This window comes from Thunnus albacares, chromosome 15, assembly GCF_914725855.1.
Source record: "Thunnus albacares chromosome 15, fThuAlb1.1, whole genome shotgun sequence".
Lineage (NCBI taxonomy): Eukaryota > Metazoa > Chordata > Actinopteri > Scombriformes > Scombridae > Thunnus > Thunnus albacares.
The window spans coordinates 12,880,402-12,896,250 of NC_058120.1; the positions used below are offsets into that span (position 1 = coordinate 12,880,402).

Consider the following 15,849-nt stretch of genomic DNA (forward strand, 5'->3'; position numbering starts at 1 on the left):
CCTCAGAAATAAACCTAATCACAATCTGTAAATGTTACAACTGTTTCCTTAATAGACCTGGCCTGACTTTGGAGGCCTGCATTTATATTCACACACATGAACCAAAGACAAAACTGAATGCTGATACACAGGACCAGCACATGTTGAAGACACAGTATACAACGCGTGTCATAAATTAGCAATTGTCGATTTCAACTCAGAACTGGAAACGACCATTGTTCAGAAGAATATCTGTTTTTTCACTTTAAAAAGCACACAGCAGCTGTATTTTTCCAGACTTACATCCATTCCTCTTTATCCAGTAAAAAGGTATAATGTATGCTAATCCCCCAGGTGTCAATAGGAACTCTGTTCAATGCATTTGAGATAATAGTGAAGAAGGGGTTGCTCCTATCGAAGAGCTGGAAGATAAAGTCAATGGCACAGTCAATAACAATAAGGTTGTAGGCTTTAATGAGGAATGTTAATTTGAACACAATCAACTGGATTTCAGCTTAGCTGATTATCAACCTTGGACTTGTATGAGGGTGTTGATAATGCTGGAAGTACAGCGAGGGCATTTTTATCTGTGACAGCTATTTTCAGAGGGGCTTTTAAATCAGTTTGCCTTTTGGCTATTTAAGTGAAAACTAACAAACGAAAAAGGGTGAAATCCCAAAAACCTAAATAAAGACAGAGTAAGACAACACTGCACTGCTCACTGCGCAGTGAACTTTATTTAGAAAATGCAAGAAATGCTGTATATACACATTACAAAATATAAATTCTGGATAACAAACAGTAATTAAAGTTAATATAACCAAAGTCACTGGCCCTTCTGTGTAATGGACATTCAGCCAGTTCCCACTGGAGCCATCTAAAGTCTCAGTCCAAACCTCCTGCTCATGTTACTGGCTATGCAGCGTGCTCCTCACTCTCTCCTTGATCCCATTCCATCAGCAGCTCTGAGGACACCTCTGTAAACAGATGATCCCAGTCCCAGCTCACATCTTCCTGCAGAGCAAAAGAGAGACAGAAGAGGGGGAGAAAAGAAGAATTAGGGAGGCAGAGGGAGACAAACCGAGAAAGAGAGTATGAGGAACAGAGGGAGCAAAGAGAGGAGAACGGGGAAGGAGAGCAGAGGGTGTTAATGTACACATCATAAATCTTGATTACCTGGGAGACAGAGTGGCAACCTCCCCTGGTGCTCCAGAAACAGCTGGACAGGCCTTCGCTGGGAGCTCACAAGCTATATTTACTAAAAACTCACTCACCTCTTTCACCTCCTGCTCTGGGGCTAAAACCTTGGTGAGGAGCTTCAAGTCAATCTCTCCATCCTGAAGAAAGAGCGCAGTGAAATGCACTTAGCTTGCGCAAACAGAGGTGATGCTGGTTGCAAAAGTAAATGTACTACCTTGACGAGAAGAGATGTAAGAATATCAAAGAGATATAAAAATAAATGTCCTTGACTTACTAGGGTCTGGAACGCAGAGTAATACTTCAGATCATTGTCCAGATCTCTGTAGGTCATTACCCGGTTCACCTGAACGCTAACGGGGTGACATAAAGCCAGAACAGTTGAGAAAACATAGGCTTGTGATACACTTAGAGATTTTTATTTCAATCAGACAACAGACAAAATATTGCTTTCACAGTACCTGCAAACCTAGACTGAGAAGTGGCTTTGGAGAAGTTTGAAGTTTGTGCACAACCAGGTTTCAAGACTTCAAGCAAAGACCACAGAGAGCAGGAGATGGTTGCCAAGTGGTAAACGCTTCAAATTGAAACCCAGCTGCTTATCTGTGGGTTGGAATTAAGTGGGGGGGCTCTCAAAGTGGCCGGGGCCTAGCAGTGCATGCCAGTCCTACTTACTGCACATTACACGCTACATTGCCCCCACAATGAGTTCAATGTGGATATTATCTCGCACAGAGAGCAAGCCCCAGCCTAATAACCTCCACCGCTGTCATAGCCTTGCTACATATTCGACACATGTCGGCGTGTCTCTCACTGCCCTGTAAATCAAAGGGCCCGGTTAGTAAGGACCCTGGTAACAGAGTTGCATAAATCACACCCAACTGTTATTTCTCCATTTCAGGCCGATAAAGGTAGACACTCTGCAATGGCACGAATGAGGACAGGTAACCATCAAAGTCACCAGAGCAGGCTACTGATCCTGTGTCCTGTGCATGGACAGAGGTTAACTGTCAGCTCTCTTGTGTGATAAGGATGAACTTCTAAGAGTTTTCAAGGCATTCAGTACCTCGGTGGAGCGGCAACTTGCATGGTGAGATCCTCTTCCTGCACCTCATCGAGGTCTGGAATCACTGGAATATCTAAAAAACCAAAAAACAATAAAGAGACCACAAAATTGAATCTTGCAAATTAAAAATTGAATCTGATTCTATTCTAAAAAGTGTCAAAATTTGAGAAAATCAGATCAGTAGGCAAATGACAGAATCATTAAAAAAAATACAGTAAATCCCCTGTGTATGGCTGCTAGAAGTGTGTGTGTTTGTGTGACTATGTGTCTGTGTGGCACTTCCTCCCCTCCCTCTCTCTAGCTACATCCTCGTAAGAGCTGCCCTGTCACAATAGCCATGCGGCCATGAATATTCAGGAGTCAAGGCGGCAGCTCTTCCTGCTGTGAGAGGGGCGCTGGCCAGGGGCTCCCCAGAAAGCACCCCCTGCTACCTTAGCATTTGGGCCCTGTCAGCGCCGCCCACCCCCAGGACCCACAGTGGCCGGTAGGCCGACCTCCATGTCCACTCTGCCACTCCGACTGGGGCGGCATCCAGCCATGTGCAAGAGTATTTGCTTGCGGGCCCATCTGTGTGGGGTCGGAAGTCACAGTGCGGCCTGGCAGGGGCTGCAGTGCCAGGAGCCGCCTGCCCGCTGCTCAAACAGTGGGAACCCACTTTAATTGGCAAAACGCAACAGGAGAGAGGATGGCTCCACTCCCAAGAAGGACAGGGCAAACTTTCACAGTATTTTTCAGATGGACATTTTTTGGAGGCAGGAAATAAAAGAGGGATAATAAGGGATAGAAAGATTGGATGGAAATAAGCTAAATAGTTAATAATGAATAAAGGGAATGAAATGTGTTCAAAGACTTGGCTGAAATTTCATAATAACTACCTCACTGTGTGTTGACATTTATTATCAAAAGGATACTTTATAGATTTAGAGGAATGTGTGACACAAATATCAATGAGGGGGGGAAATATTTATTCAAGTAAAAAGTTTCATCATGTCAGCAACATACATTTTAAGTAGTAATGACAGTTGCCAAACACTTAACTGGACTCCCTGCTGCCCTTATAGAAAATGCGTTAACTTGGGGTGTGATGCAGCTTTCCTGAACAATATTTTCTGGAGGGGCAGCCGATTGCACATCCTTATTAGCTCTACAGTTGAGTGTTGACAGTGAGAGAGACAGAGTGAGAAGAACAGACAGATAGTGAGAGAAAAAGAGCGAGCTGGACTGCATGAAGAGGGTTGTCAGTAATCTCTAACCACAGTACTGCACCCTGAGGGGAAAGTCAATAGAGGAGCTAAATAGAGGTGAGGAGATGGAAGTCTGCATCTGATGTGAGGAAATATCTTGGCATCTATGTCACCATTCCTTCAAAATAACTCCTGAAAGTAACCCGGAGTTGAAAAACATCAATCATTGATGGAACGTTACATTTTAGTACTCCATAAAAGTTATAGAGATGAAAAGAAATCACTTTGATTCTGAACGTATTTCTCATCTGGATGAAGAATTCTGACGACAACTTGGTCAAAACCTAACCCATCAACTTTCTGTAGATAACAAAGCCTCCCCCTCTGTTGATAACTTATTTCTTTCTCTTTTTTAATTAAACCAAATTAAAAATGCCACGCTCGTTTAGCCACTGACAAGATTCATCTGTGTTTCTGATATCCAAATAAATGCGGGCGCGGGTATTTCATATTCATGAGGCCCCGGTGACACTTTGTCCTCTCATTTACAAAGCACAGCGTTCAGCAGAATCCGTCCCCCCTGGACCCCCAATCAAATTTAATGGTCTTAGTGCAATGACATCAAAAAGCCTTGCTGTCCAGCTCTTTGCAAATAGTTTCCTGGGTTGTCTATCTGCCCACACACACCTTTACTCTATTTCAACCAGTAATACGCTATTAACACACTCGATGAGAGTTCAATGTGAAGCGCAGAGGCATATGTTGTCTATATGCAAAGTCTATTATTAAGTGAATAAAGGAACAACATTTTTAAATGAGCTCCAAATTCAACCTATTACTGGAGGTCAAGCGGGGTATCAAAGCAGCTGAAAACAAGCCAGTGTTTTCTTCTGACACAAAGGGCAACTCCATCAAGAGGAGCTGTCTCTCCCCAGCTCGGCACCCATTACCCACACAGACTTCCTTCCCTCGGCTGGACATGTATCAAGGTGGCTTTTGTCTGGCAGCGAGCAGGCCACGCGTATCCTTATTACACAGTCGCGTCCGGCTTCCCCGCTGAAGCATGTAAATATCAAAAGGGGATAATTTGCTGTGGATGTAGACATACTCCCGGCAGGCACACGCCAGTCAGCGACTTTGGAGAACAGGACGTCTCTCCCCCACATCACCTGGGCTCCTATAATCTACGCAGGGGTCCAGTCAAATGATTACCCAGGCACAGAATCCATTTGAAAGGCTTATGAGACAATATTCAACACATTGCCGGCTAAGAGTAAAGACAGTGAGACATGAAACAGATGAGTGTGTTTGCGATACTGGTGCTATTTTAAGTGACCAGCAGGAGGCTGTGAGGGCAGCTGATGGGGAGATGGGAGCAGGGGACTGGGCTAGCCTTCTCGCTCTCTCTCTTTCTCTGCTTGTAGCCAGTGGACATAAGGGATAAGGGTAGGGGACATAATCAAGATCGCAGGGACTATCTCACTACCCCTAAGCACTGTAATTTCCAATGCCCCTGCCTGCGGCTCTGTATTAAGAGGTCTCCCTCCGCAGAGTAATAATCTTTCCGGCGGCATTAACTGCAAGAAAACCAAACCTCTGGACTCTTCATTCAACTGGCCATTTTAGCCAGTTCACACTAGACAGTGACAGGCAATATGTGTGTGTGTACATTTATGTAATAGGTACATAAAGTATTATAAAATTAAAAATTAAGTACTTTAAAACCTGCAATTAATGTTGATTTATCATTACATTCTAATTTAATTTGAAAGTTTTTTAATGTATTATTGTTGTTGTTGTTCAACAACAAACACCAGAAAATAAGTCTATGAAACCCAAATAAAATATAATATTTTAGGGAGGTATTGCAACATTTACATCAGGGTTGAGTGGTAATTAAATATTATTGGTCACCATCTCTCCATGTAATAATACTGTGCGAAAATCTTCACAGACTTCATACGTAAAATTGTCAAAAATTTAATATTTAAATTAAACACTTGAAAGCAATTTGATGAAAATGAATTAAAACACTGTGTAGCTTTGTTTTGAGTTGTATTAATTGATATTATTCTTCTCATTATTAATATTCATCTTATTATTATGTATTGCAATATTCTGACTTTACAAAAATGCTGATGGATATTTTAGGCATGGACATAGAGAGTTAAAGTAAGTAAAGTAGGCTATAGCAAAAAGAGTTAAGATCAAAATGGCATTTGTTCATAAATGGCATACACACTTCTACCCGAGGCATTGATGCATATAAGTCCTTCACTATTGTCAACTGAGCAGTGCATGCTCACATATCTTTACTAAGGCAATTTCACCCTATTTTGCCTGCTGCTTTGCACTGCAAAATAGAACAATTATCCTTCGCAGGGTTTTGCTGAAATTTCCCACCTCAGTCCCGACATTGTTTGTGGTGCGCAGAGTTGGGCCCTCAGGTGACTCAGTCGAAGCAGAAATGTTCCCGCTAGATCTGTATTCAACAGCTCTTGCTTCACTCTGTGTGTGTGCGTGTGTGTGTGTGTGTGTGAGATTGTGACAAACCGTGTCGCTTTGAGGGGTGAGGGTACCACTTAAATCCTGCCACAATATTCTCCAGCAACTATGGATCTGATTTTATTAAATTAACATATTTTATCAAACGAGTGTGTGGCTCATGCTTATATGGTGTCGCGCACTTGGTGGTCAAAGGCAGAGCTCTAACACGTGCATTCATGCTGGATCCAAGGAGAAATATATGGTGGGAGAATCAGTGAAAAGCGATGATCTGACTGCCTGCTTATCTGCTCTACTTCTGGAGGATGAATGTGCAAGGGAGGCACTGGAGGGCTCCTCTTTGCCCGTGAGCAGAGACACAGGGTGGGGGATTGCGAGGGTGCTCTTACCTCCTTCATCATCTGATCCCTGGGGAGTTTGTGGTCGCAGGCGACGGCTGTAGAAACAGGAAGTGTGAGAGTATGAATTATTTAATGCTTTCAAAATGCACCCCGATGGTGAGGTCATCATAGGGAATGAGTGAGTTGGCTCCTGGGCTATTTTGCTTTGATGATGGGCCTGTTTTTTGTCTTCTCCCTCTTTCATGATAGGTAGGACACTTGCTTGAGCCTGACTGGACTTCAGAACAGTAGCCTCTGTCAAAAGGCACTGATTGAGCTATGAGATGTTGTTGTGCTGCCTGGGTGACCAGCCTGGCAGCCCTGAACAAGATCACCTCCAGGAATATCTAAACAAAAAAAAAACAAACCCAGCTGGAGCAGCAGTCTGAATAAGTATTACCAAGACAAGACAGTTGTGACAGAAGCACAACATCAGGGATTTTTTCTGGAGGGTAACTTTCATTTCACACAGAGTCTCTGTCTCACTGTAACCATTCAGGCACCGATCTCCAACTGCGATGATGAGTAAAACACAGTCGACCGCGTCCTCTACCTGCCTCTCCTCATGGTGATGTCTATTCTAGTCACAGAATGATGTGAAGGAGGTTGAGGGGGAAAAAAAACTAGAATAACAGGAAACATGTCTCCTAACAGCAATAAAAGTGATGACAACTCAGTCACGCTGTATTTTAATCATGTTAAGTGATTGTTCTTGGAAGTCATGGATTAGTTGCAACCAAGGACAATCTGAAAGAACAGCGCCATGTTCACTTTACTGCAAAGGGAACAAACTTTTAAACTAACCTATTTTTATCCATATACAAAAATGTAGCTGTCATTGAATTCAATCAACAACTGCAAGAGTACAATGAAATATGGATGAGGAGTCTGAGTCAACTTACTCTTCCAGATCCTCAGCTGCAGGTCTTCTTGAAGATCTGTTTACCAGCAGAAAGAACAGCTGTTAGACAAATTATATAACACACTTGTTAAATAACATTTTTCCTTCCTTCAAAATAACAGTAAGCTCAAAACTTCCTGATAGATATGTCTTCTTCATCCGTATCTAATGATAGTGATTCCGTTATATCAGACACTGTGGGGTCTACAACAGCCGTGTCTTCTCCTCTCCTCTCCGTTTTCTCAGCCTTGCCTCCTGCTGGATCATGCCGCTATTTTCATACTTCTCTCCATTTACACAGCTCAGCTTAAACAGAGCACGCAAAACACCCAAATACTGTGTTTTGACACTTTTCTACTTCAACATGGCAGTTTTAGCACACACTATCTGTTTTAAGAAAGGTAGCAATCACATGTGACATCACAGAAATACAAGTATTACCACATTATCAATGCCATTTAACCATATCTTTACAGCAAAAGTAAGTTTTAGTATGTTTTTCTTATTAGCCTAAACATGTGTTTTAGTAGCAGCTTTTTCATGCAGCAAAATGCTTTTGTTAGTTCTCCTGGTTAAGTAGTGCCCCCTACTGGTTTTAAAGGCAATACAATCAGTACTGCGACTGTCTTTTACTTGGTGTTATTTTTCACTCTGCCAAAAACCAGAAGTGCAAACCTACATTGTTAATTTATATTATATGAATGCATTTTTTTTTTTTTTTTTTTACATATTTCTGTAAAAATATTTTCATCTAAAACACAACTATTAAAAGAGGTGCTTTTTACAGTACATCAGTTTCAACATTGGGAGTCAAATCACTGCACAACTTGTGTTCAGGGGCTCCTAACACAATGAAGTAGTATAGAGATCACTGGCTGGTAAACCCTGTGTCGACGAGGATGGAAAATCAATTAAAGCTTGTATGTCAAAGGTAACACCTGCAGTCCCATTCCTACTTTTATGTCACCATCAGAGCAGGCAACATTTCAATCCACGCAGGATCTTTATTACGTCAAATAAATTAAAGCTCGAAATCTCATATAAACCCAGATACCAAGCCTTAGAATCTAGCACCCATGTGTAGAGAGTAGCATCTTACTTTAACCTGAATACACACAAATTAATATATAAATCATGATGTATTTATTATGTGTATTTTAAAGACTGGAACCTTATTAATTAATCATTTACTTAATCCAAAACAAAAGGAGAGAATGACAACAGCCTTGATGATACTAGAGTCCAACCAGGCAGGGCAGAGAGGAGCTGAGGGAGCCTACCTGCCTGCCCTTGGACTGTGTCCTGTCTGGGGGGCGGGGGTGGCGACACTTAAGACACATTACAGGCCCCTTGATTAAGACTCATGTAAGGCAAAGCGATAGACATGGTAAAACTGTCTGGAAAAAGTTGTTAGGGATAAAATATATTGTGACAACCTGGTTTCAAAGGTTCATCAATAAACTGACAGATCATTTAGTGTCAATTAGAAGTGATAGATCGACAAATCCAGGGATTTCTGCGCTGGGATTAGTGGGAGGAGGGCGGCGGTGATTGAGCATGAGGGGTGACATTGAAGGGAAAAGTCCTTGCCAGTTCCAGGGGGGACCATTACTTACTTTGTTTCAGAGAGGATCAATGCACGTGCAAACCCCTTTTACACCTCCTGTATTTCAATCGCTTTGAGACTGGGAATCAAGCTGGGTTACGCAAAAGCAGAGAAGCGACACGCTGACCTTCTGCGAGAAAGGAAAGATCTATTGAGTTTGCTGTTTTCCCTGCTTTGCACTAACGGTGCAGTAAACTAAGCAAATAGGCACAATTGACTCAGCCTGTTCACTTCAATGCATCTCCTGTGCTCTCACCTCCAGTGAGACTGAAGAGAAGAAGCGCAGTGGCAGGTGGAAGAGAAGACAGGTGAGGTGGTTCCACATCATAATAAAAACTCTCATATTGAGTCAGTCATGTACAGTATTTAGATTTGTAGTGTTAGTTGTAGATGAAAGCTTTTGGCAAACACCCTCCATCTGTTCCAAATATTTCATGAATTCTACATGTTGTGCACCCTGTGTAAAGAGCAGACCGCAGTGGTAAGGGGTGATTAAGTGGCTTGAACCCCTGTGATGAAGTGCCTAGCTGACTAACAGTGCCCTCCTGTGGCTGATGCATTAACCATGTCAATTACCGCCTTGCTCACAGATGAAGACGAATGGAGAGTTGCCTGCTCAGACAGGCTCCCTCTAACCTTGTTGATTCACAGCCTGAGTGCCAAATATGCACTGATAAATAAGCTCATTCAACAGCATGAGAGTTCATTAATAACACATAAACCAAGACCACAGCTCGCAGTCCCCGCCTCCAGTGTAGCACTGGCCGATGGAGGAAAAGGTGAAGATACGTACTTGGCAGAACTGGAACCAGAGCTTTCTTCTGCCCAGCCGCCCTGCCTCCGGGCTGGTTTAGGAGGGGGGCCCTGGATGAAGAGAAGAGTTTAACAGCAAGTTCATTAAAAAGTTTACTCATTTACATAGAAGAGAAATTAGATTTATATGTAAGAATATAAACTGTCTTTAGCAGAAAAATATCATGCTTGTGTGATATATAGTTTTAATTTGTATCTTAGTTATGAGTCTTATGTTTTACATCAATATTACACATTTAACACAGTGTTGAATAGTATATCTTGTGCTTTATAAAGGGGGAAAAATAATGAAAGAGAAACTTGTAAAAACCAGTGTAATTTTTACAGTGGTGCCAGTAGGGGGCCCTCTTGTCTGCAACAACAGAAAATCAAGACCTCAACAGAGACAGCAGACTCCAAACCTTAGCATAAAAGTAAAAGGCAGGAAAGGTAAGTTTAAATGTCCTCCTCAAGGTGTGGGGACCATTAAAACCAAAGCTACTCTTGTGCTCCGATGTTTAAAGGGGACCTATTATGCTCATTTCCAACTCTATATTTTTATTCTGGGACTCCACTAAAGGATCTTTCCATGATGCACAGTTAAAAAAACTCCTTATTCATCTTATACCGGCCCATTATGCAGCCCCTCAGTTCAGCCTCTGTCTCTAACAGGCAGTCTTAGCTCCTGTCTCTTTAAGGCCCCCCTCCACTTGAGCCCACTCTTCTGATTGGCCAGCTTAAATTACTGCTGATGCAAACCCAAATTCCTGCTTTACTGCTTCATATTAAAAGCTTTTAAATGTCTAAATAACGGGAGATTTTTATTGTGAAGAATTTACAGAAAATGAAACGTGTTCCTCACCAAATTAGCAGAGCTTCATTAACGGCACTAAAAACCGGCCGACACAACACCATATGGAAATATCTGAAGCTATTTGTTCAGTGGATCAGTTTGAAATAATGCAGGGAGGAATAGTACAAGCAGAAACAGCCACAGTGATGATGATGTTTGACGAAAAGCTGCAGACGACCAGTACACCTCCAACAGGTAAGTTACTTATTTTACTTTGCCCTGCTGTGTAAGGGAAAATCATTCCCAGCGTGCCAGCTCAACTCGAGTCATGGTTCAGTGCGACTACCCCCAAAATAATGGAAAAATGCCATTAAGTTAACGGAGCAGAGCAGTGAACTTGTGTGCTATGCGTGGAGCAGATGACCATATAAAGAAATCCGTCACGAGCCGACATTGGCTCAACTTAAAAAAACGTTGGAAATTGAGCATTCAGAGTTTTGCTAACAGGGATTACTTCATTATTTGACGCTTTGGCTACATTTAATATGAACATTCGACACTGTAACATTATATATGACTGAAAATAAGGAATAGGATAATAGTTTCCCTTTAGGCTACAAGCTACCACAAAGCTCATGTACAGTAAACAATAAGTCTGGTATGTGCAGCACAGTCGTCTATATGCACGCCATTGTTTTGTTTATTATAGTTTTCAATACGTCCATTTCCAGGACCAGAACATATGGAGCAGAGTGTGGGAACTGCCAGGGCCTGTAAGTCTGACCCCTAAAATAGATTAACACGGAAAAAATGACCCTCACCCTCTCATTCTTTGATTCTGAAAATAGTAAACCCAGTATGCATCTTGATCCTGAGACCGGGACCCTGAGAACAGCACTTGAATGAATGAATTCCTTAGAGCACACAAGGGTGGGCACTAGACAAATGAATTAGGAAGGAAAAAAAGGCACAACATTTCTCATTACTAAATTGAGTCTGCAGAGGACAAAGTGCTCGTGAAGAATTTCTTTCATTTATGATGAAAGAGGAAATAATCTTTCATGGCTGGTTCCTTCACCAGAGCCATTTATAAATCTGAATGTCACCATTAAGCAGGGCAGGAGGAGGGGGGAGCCCGCACTGCTCCGCTGTATATTACTATTAATCCGGAGAGCTGAGGCTGAACAAGCTCCCTCAATTTTGTGTAATTAGTGACTGTCTCTTTATCAAGAATAAGAGGGATTAGAATAAGGACAATTGTGGCATTTTAAGCAACATTACAAAAATCACTTTCAGTCATATGAAATCACTCTGATGTTTCACGATTGGTATTTCAAACAATGAACAGTTTTCATGAGAGACAAGATAATAAATTCAAGTGTCTCTGAGTGTAATAAATTCGTCCTTGGACAGTTATGTCACTCAACAAAAATGGAGAGCACCATAAGTGTCCTGAGAAACAAAACAAATCCGTGACTCCATTTCTTCATGACCAAATATGAACCTCACAGTTGTAGTAAAATAGTTATGGCTGTTAAGCCAATTAGTTTAGTCCTCGTGGTTTCTAATTCAAGAATCTCTGATGGTCTCTAGGGCAAGGAACTTGTGGTGTCCAAACCCTACGAGCCCATAAAAGCAATTGAGTCTTTGTTTAAAAGGATGTCAGGAATGTGACCAATCAGTTGGGTATTTTAGGCAGAAGAGGCCAGGGTTGATAAACGAAGACTGTAAATAAACCCACCCAGTCGCACGACACTCTGGAAAAATGTATTGCATGTGCACAGCAGGTCAAAGAGGGCGCGAGAATACTGGTTCATACATTAGGGAAGTTGGCCTAATTTGGAAAGATTAGCCTAAAGCAAGAGCATTGCTGGAATTTTTTTGCTTTGGGAATGCTGGCTGTTTTTACAGTTTGCCTATCCAGACAACGTGACTGATTCCATGAATGCCAAAGATAGTGAAGCGAAGTTATTTGTCGTCTTTCAACTGTCACTGTTGATATGACTTCCCTCATATACTGTTGTCCTATATTTAGCCTAAGTTTAGCATCACTAAATCCAACATGTTTCAACATCACTGAGAAAACTTCACAACAGCATTTCTGCCACGACTTAAAGTGATTCATGTTGCATTAGCCAGTGAGAGCAGAGGATTAATAAAAATTAATGGTAGAGAAATAAGTGATGTAATGTGCTTGTTTTTCAATGAGACAATTTATAAGAGTACAATTACAGTGTTTTGTGACTTTTAAGGTTTATAAAGGTTTTAGAGCTTCTATGAAGTAACACTTCAAAACACTTCATGCAAGCACATGAAATCCAACACAAACAGGACAATAAATGAATAGCAGCTACTCTGGAAGTTTTTACTGCCTTCGCTTTACAATCTGCTGAAATAGCAACTTATCTGCGTAAATAAGCACTCCATTAAAACTTTATACCATGTGTGTCAAGCTGGTGTCACTGTGTATGCCGTGACATGAAAGAAGGCAAATCTCAACAGGCCTGGATATCAGATCCAACCAGCTAAACTACAGTATGGGTCTCACTTTTAATGAATCTGTGCATTAATTGCAAATGGTATAAAGTTGATGTCTGGAGCTTTAGCAACAGAAGACATGCAAAGTCACCACGTTTTTCATGCTACCTACCTCGTCATCATCCTTTGATTCATGTATGAGAGAAAATCAAAATGCATATTGATGAGGCTTATTGTGAGGTGAAATTATAGCATGCAGCTAATTACAATAATCACATGATCAGAAACAGTACCTCTCCCAATGAAGCGGAGGTGGAGGACTTCCTTACGTAACGAGCTTCCTCAAACGATGATTGGTCTGCGGTAAGTCGAGCCCTTCGTCCGGATTTTGCAACCTGGAAAAATGTGCAAATACTCAAAATGGGAAATTGATTGCTTTGATTTAAGAATGTGAATGTAAGAGCGCTGGCACTCACAACATCTACAAAATGCTTTGTGGTTTTGTTTTTATTGAAATGTACCATCTACTGAGCCAACCAAATGTTCTATGAATGGACTTCAGGTTATTCCACTTGAATAAACCAAGTTTCTACAGTCATGTCTGCATTCCCCAGTGTGTGTTGCTTAGTATGCTCACTTTTTATGCATTTTTTGTGAACATGTGGCAATGATCACATATATCCCTTCCATGAATATCACGTGGGCATTATCAACAAATTGTTTGAAAGGACTGGAAGAGTGGAACAACACCCCACAGAGTAGGGTCATCATAATATATTGGTTAGACACTTTAAAAAAAAAAAAAAAAAAGTTTGACAGCACAAACATACCCAGGATTTCTGGAGAACATCTGTAAACTCAAACGTTCATACCAAACAAGATCTAGAGCAGGTAAGTGTCTCAAATCTAACTGAGTGACCTAAATTTACTTTTTACAGACAAAGGATTTGGGGTAAATAGCAGTAGTACCAAGGTGCCTAGCGCTGCTGATGTGGGATTAATAATAATAATAACTTTATTTGTATAGCATATCACATGCAAAGATCGAGCCCAAAGTGCTTTACAAAACAAGATCAAATGATAAGTAAAAAAGTTTGATCACAAAGATAAACAATAACAATACATATAATATAATATTATATGTAATGGAGCAATACACATCATATAGACCAGAGAGAAAAGGAACTGGGAAGCTGATATTAGCTCTAACAGATTGGGATGTATAAGGCTGGGAATAACAGCGAACATGGCAGGTAGAGATGGAAGGTCATGCCTTCATTAACATGCTGTACCACATTGGAGATGCAGGTGATACATGTAGGTGCACAAAAGGTTAAGTGTTAATGCTGAAAAGTAGCATTGTTCTCTAAAATGCTATTTCGACGACAATACTATTAAAGCAGTTTTTCTCTGTAGTCTTCTAGCAATGGTTTATCATTGAGTAATGTTAACTCAAAGAACAGCATTGCAATATTGCCTTAATGTCAACTAAGAGCAGTTGGGTGTGGTTGTTTTGTTTTCATTTCAAATATTTTTGCAATAAAAAAAATGAACTTCAGCACCTCGAACATCCTAATAGCTGCAGAAAGTATTTCTAGCACTGTCAGGGCAGGAGACGAGTTAGAGGATAGTCTTTTATGAAGAAAGATTGTGACAGCAATTGAATTATTGTAGATTCCCCAAAATACGTACGGTATGATTCGTGTAAGTTTTAGAACAAACATTGAGCTGTAACTTACATGTCGAGGGATTTGAGCTAGCACGGCTAACCGCTTAGTTAACGTTAGCTAACTGTTATATACTCACAGACAAACCTTCCTGTTGCTGTTGCTGAAAAGCTGCAAACGATAATGTCGCTTTGTTTGTATCAGGTTTTAAATCGCAATCTCTGTCACTGACTAGCTGATGTTTGCTGATGGTTATCGTTACTTTAGCTTCATAGCTACGTAACAGCTAGCTAGCGATAGCCTCGCTGCACCGTTACAGTGTGGTCTCAACTCCACAAACAATGTTAGCTCTGCTTATTAATTCCCTTAATGCATTCATTTACTGCACTATTAAAACGAACCACTCACATTTTTTACCGCTCCAGCATTTCCGAGCTGAAAGCTATCGTCCATTTCTCTTCCCGTTGCTACGGCTAGGCCAGCGTCTTCCTGGATATCAACAGGCGTCACGTAGCAACGATCTCCATGGTAACGCCAATCAGGAGGAAAGTGCGTGTCATAGTAAATTGCTGTGAATCCATTACATGAATGAATGAATAAATAAATAAATACAGCGGTTACACGGTACAAGTATTTATGACAAAGTGACTATAACGTTGCCCCTGTTTTTGCTGAGTATGATCATAATGATTAAATGCATGTAAATTTCATCCCTCGTCCAGCAATTCCCTATGAAATAGTCATCTTCTTTTTTTATCAGTCGTATCATCATAAACGTAATCATGAAGAAATTAGGTAAGGACAAAGATATTAGAAGTGAAGGATGATCTTCGGTATGTTACCATTTTAAGAATTCACATCGAAGTGTTCAATTATGACTGTGTTTGGTCACTAAAAAACAAGGACCAGCACTGAGGACAGCAGGGAATCAGATATATGTGACAGTAAAATGATGTCATCTAAACAAACTGAGACATAGCTGGCCTTTAAACTAACAGCATCTCTCCCACATCTTTAGCATTGATTCCTCGTCGTTAATGAAGTGGAAAAAATGTTTTGTTTTGACTGCAGTGGCCTACCACAGTCACTGTCCACACATACACAGAGATAGAGGAAGAAATATGACCTGATGTTGCTCCACATGTCCGCTAGATGTCGCTGTTGTGTATGTTTTATGTCAATGGGGAGAAGCTGAACGGTAGCAGCATCTAAACAGATCACAGCAGCCGGCTGCACTCCCTTGTGCACCTTCAAGATCCCTTTTGTTAACTTTGGCTTTCCATATGCGTTTAATGTCTATC

General features: G+C 41.1%; 1 protein-coding gene across 2 annotated transcripts; it reads right to left on the reverse strand.

Moving 5' to 3' along the window:
* Positions 1-678: 678 nt before the first annotated feature.
* Positions 679-15,073, reverse strand: LOC122997997 (intraflagellar transport protein 43 homolog A). 2 transcript variants are annotated; one of them, XM_044374453.1, is made up of 10 exons: positions 14,957-15,073; positions 13,175-13,276; positions 13,054-13,065; positions 9,612-9,682; positions 7,214-7,249; positions 6,321-6,367; positions 2,243-2,315; positions 1,454-1,529; positions 1,254-1,316; positions 679-993 (listed from the first exon to the last, which is right to left on the reverse strand). In XM_044374453.1, the coding sequence occupies exons 1-10, from the start codon at positions 14,999-15,001 to the stop codon at positions 895-897; spliced, it is 624 nt and encodes a 207-aa protein (XP_044230388.1). In that variant the 5' UTR covers positions 15,002-15,073; the 3' UTR covers positions 679-894. The 2 variants fall into 2 exon arrangements, with proteins under 2 accessions (XP_044230388.1, XP_044230389.1); XM_044374454.1 differs by lacking the exon at positions 13,054-13,065.
* Positions 15,074-15,849: the final 776 nt, after the last annotated feature.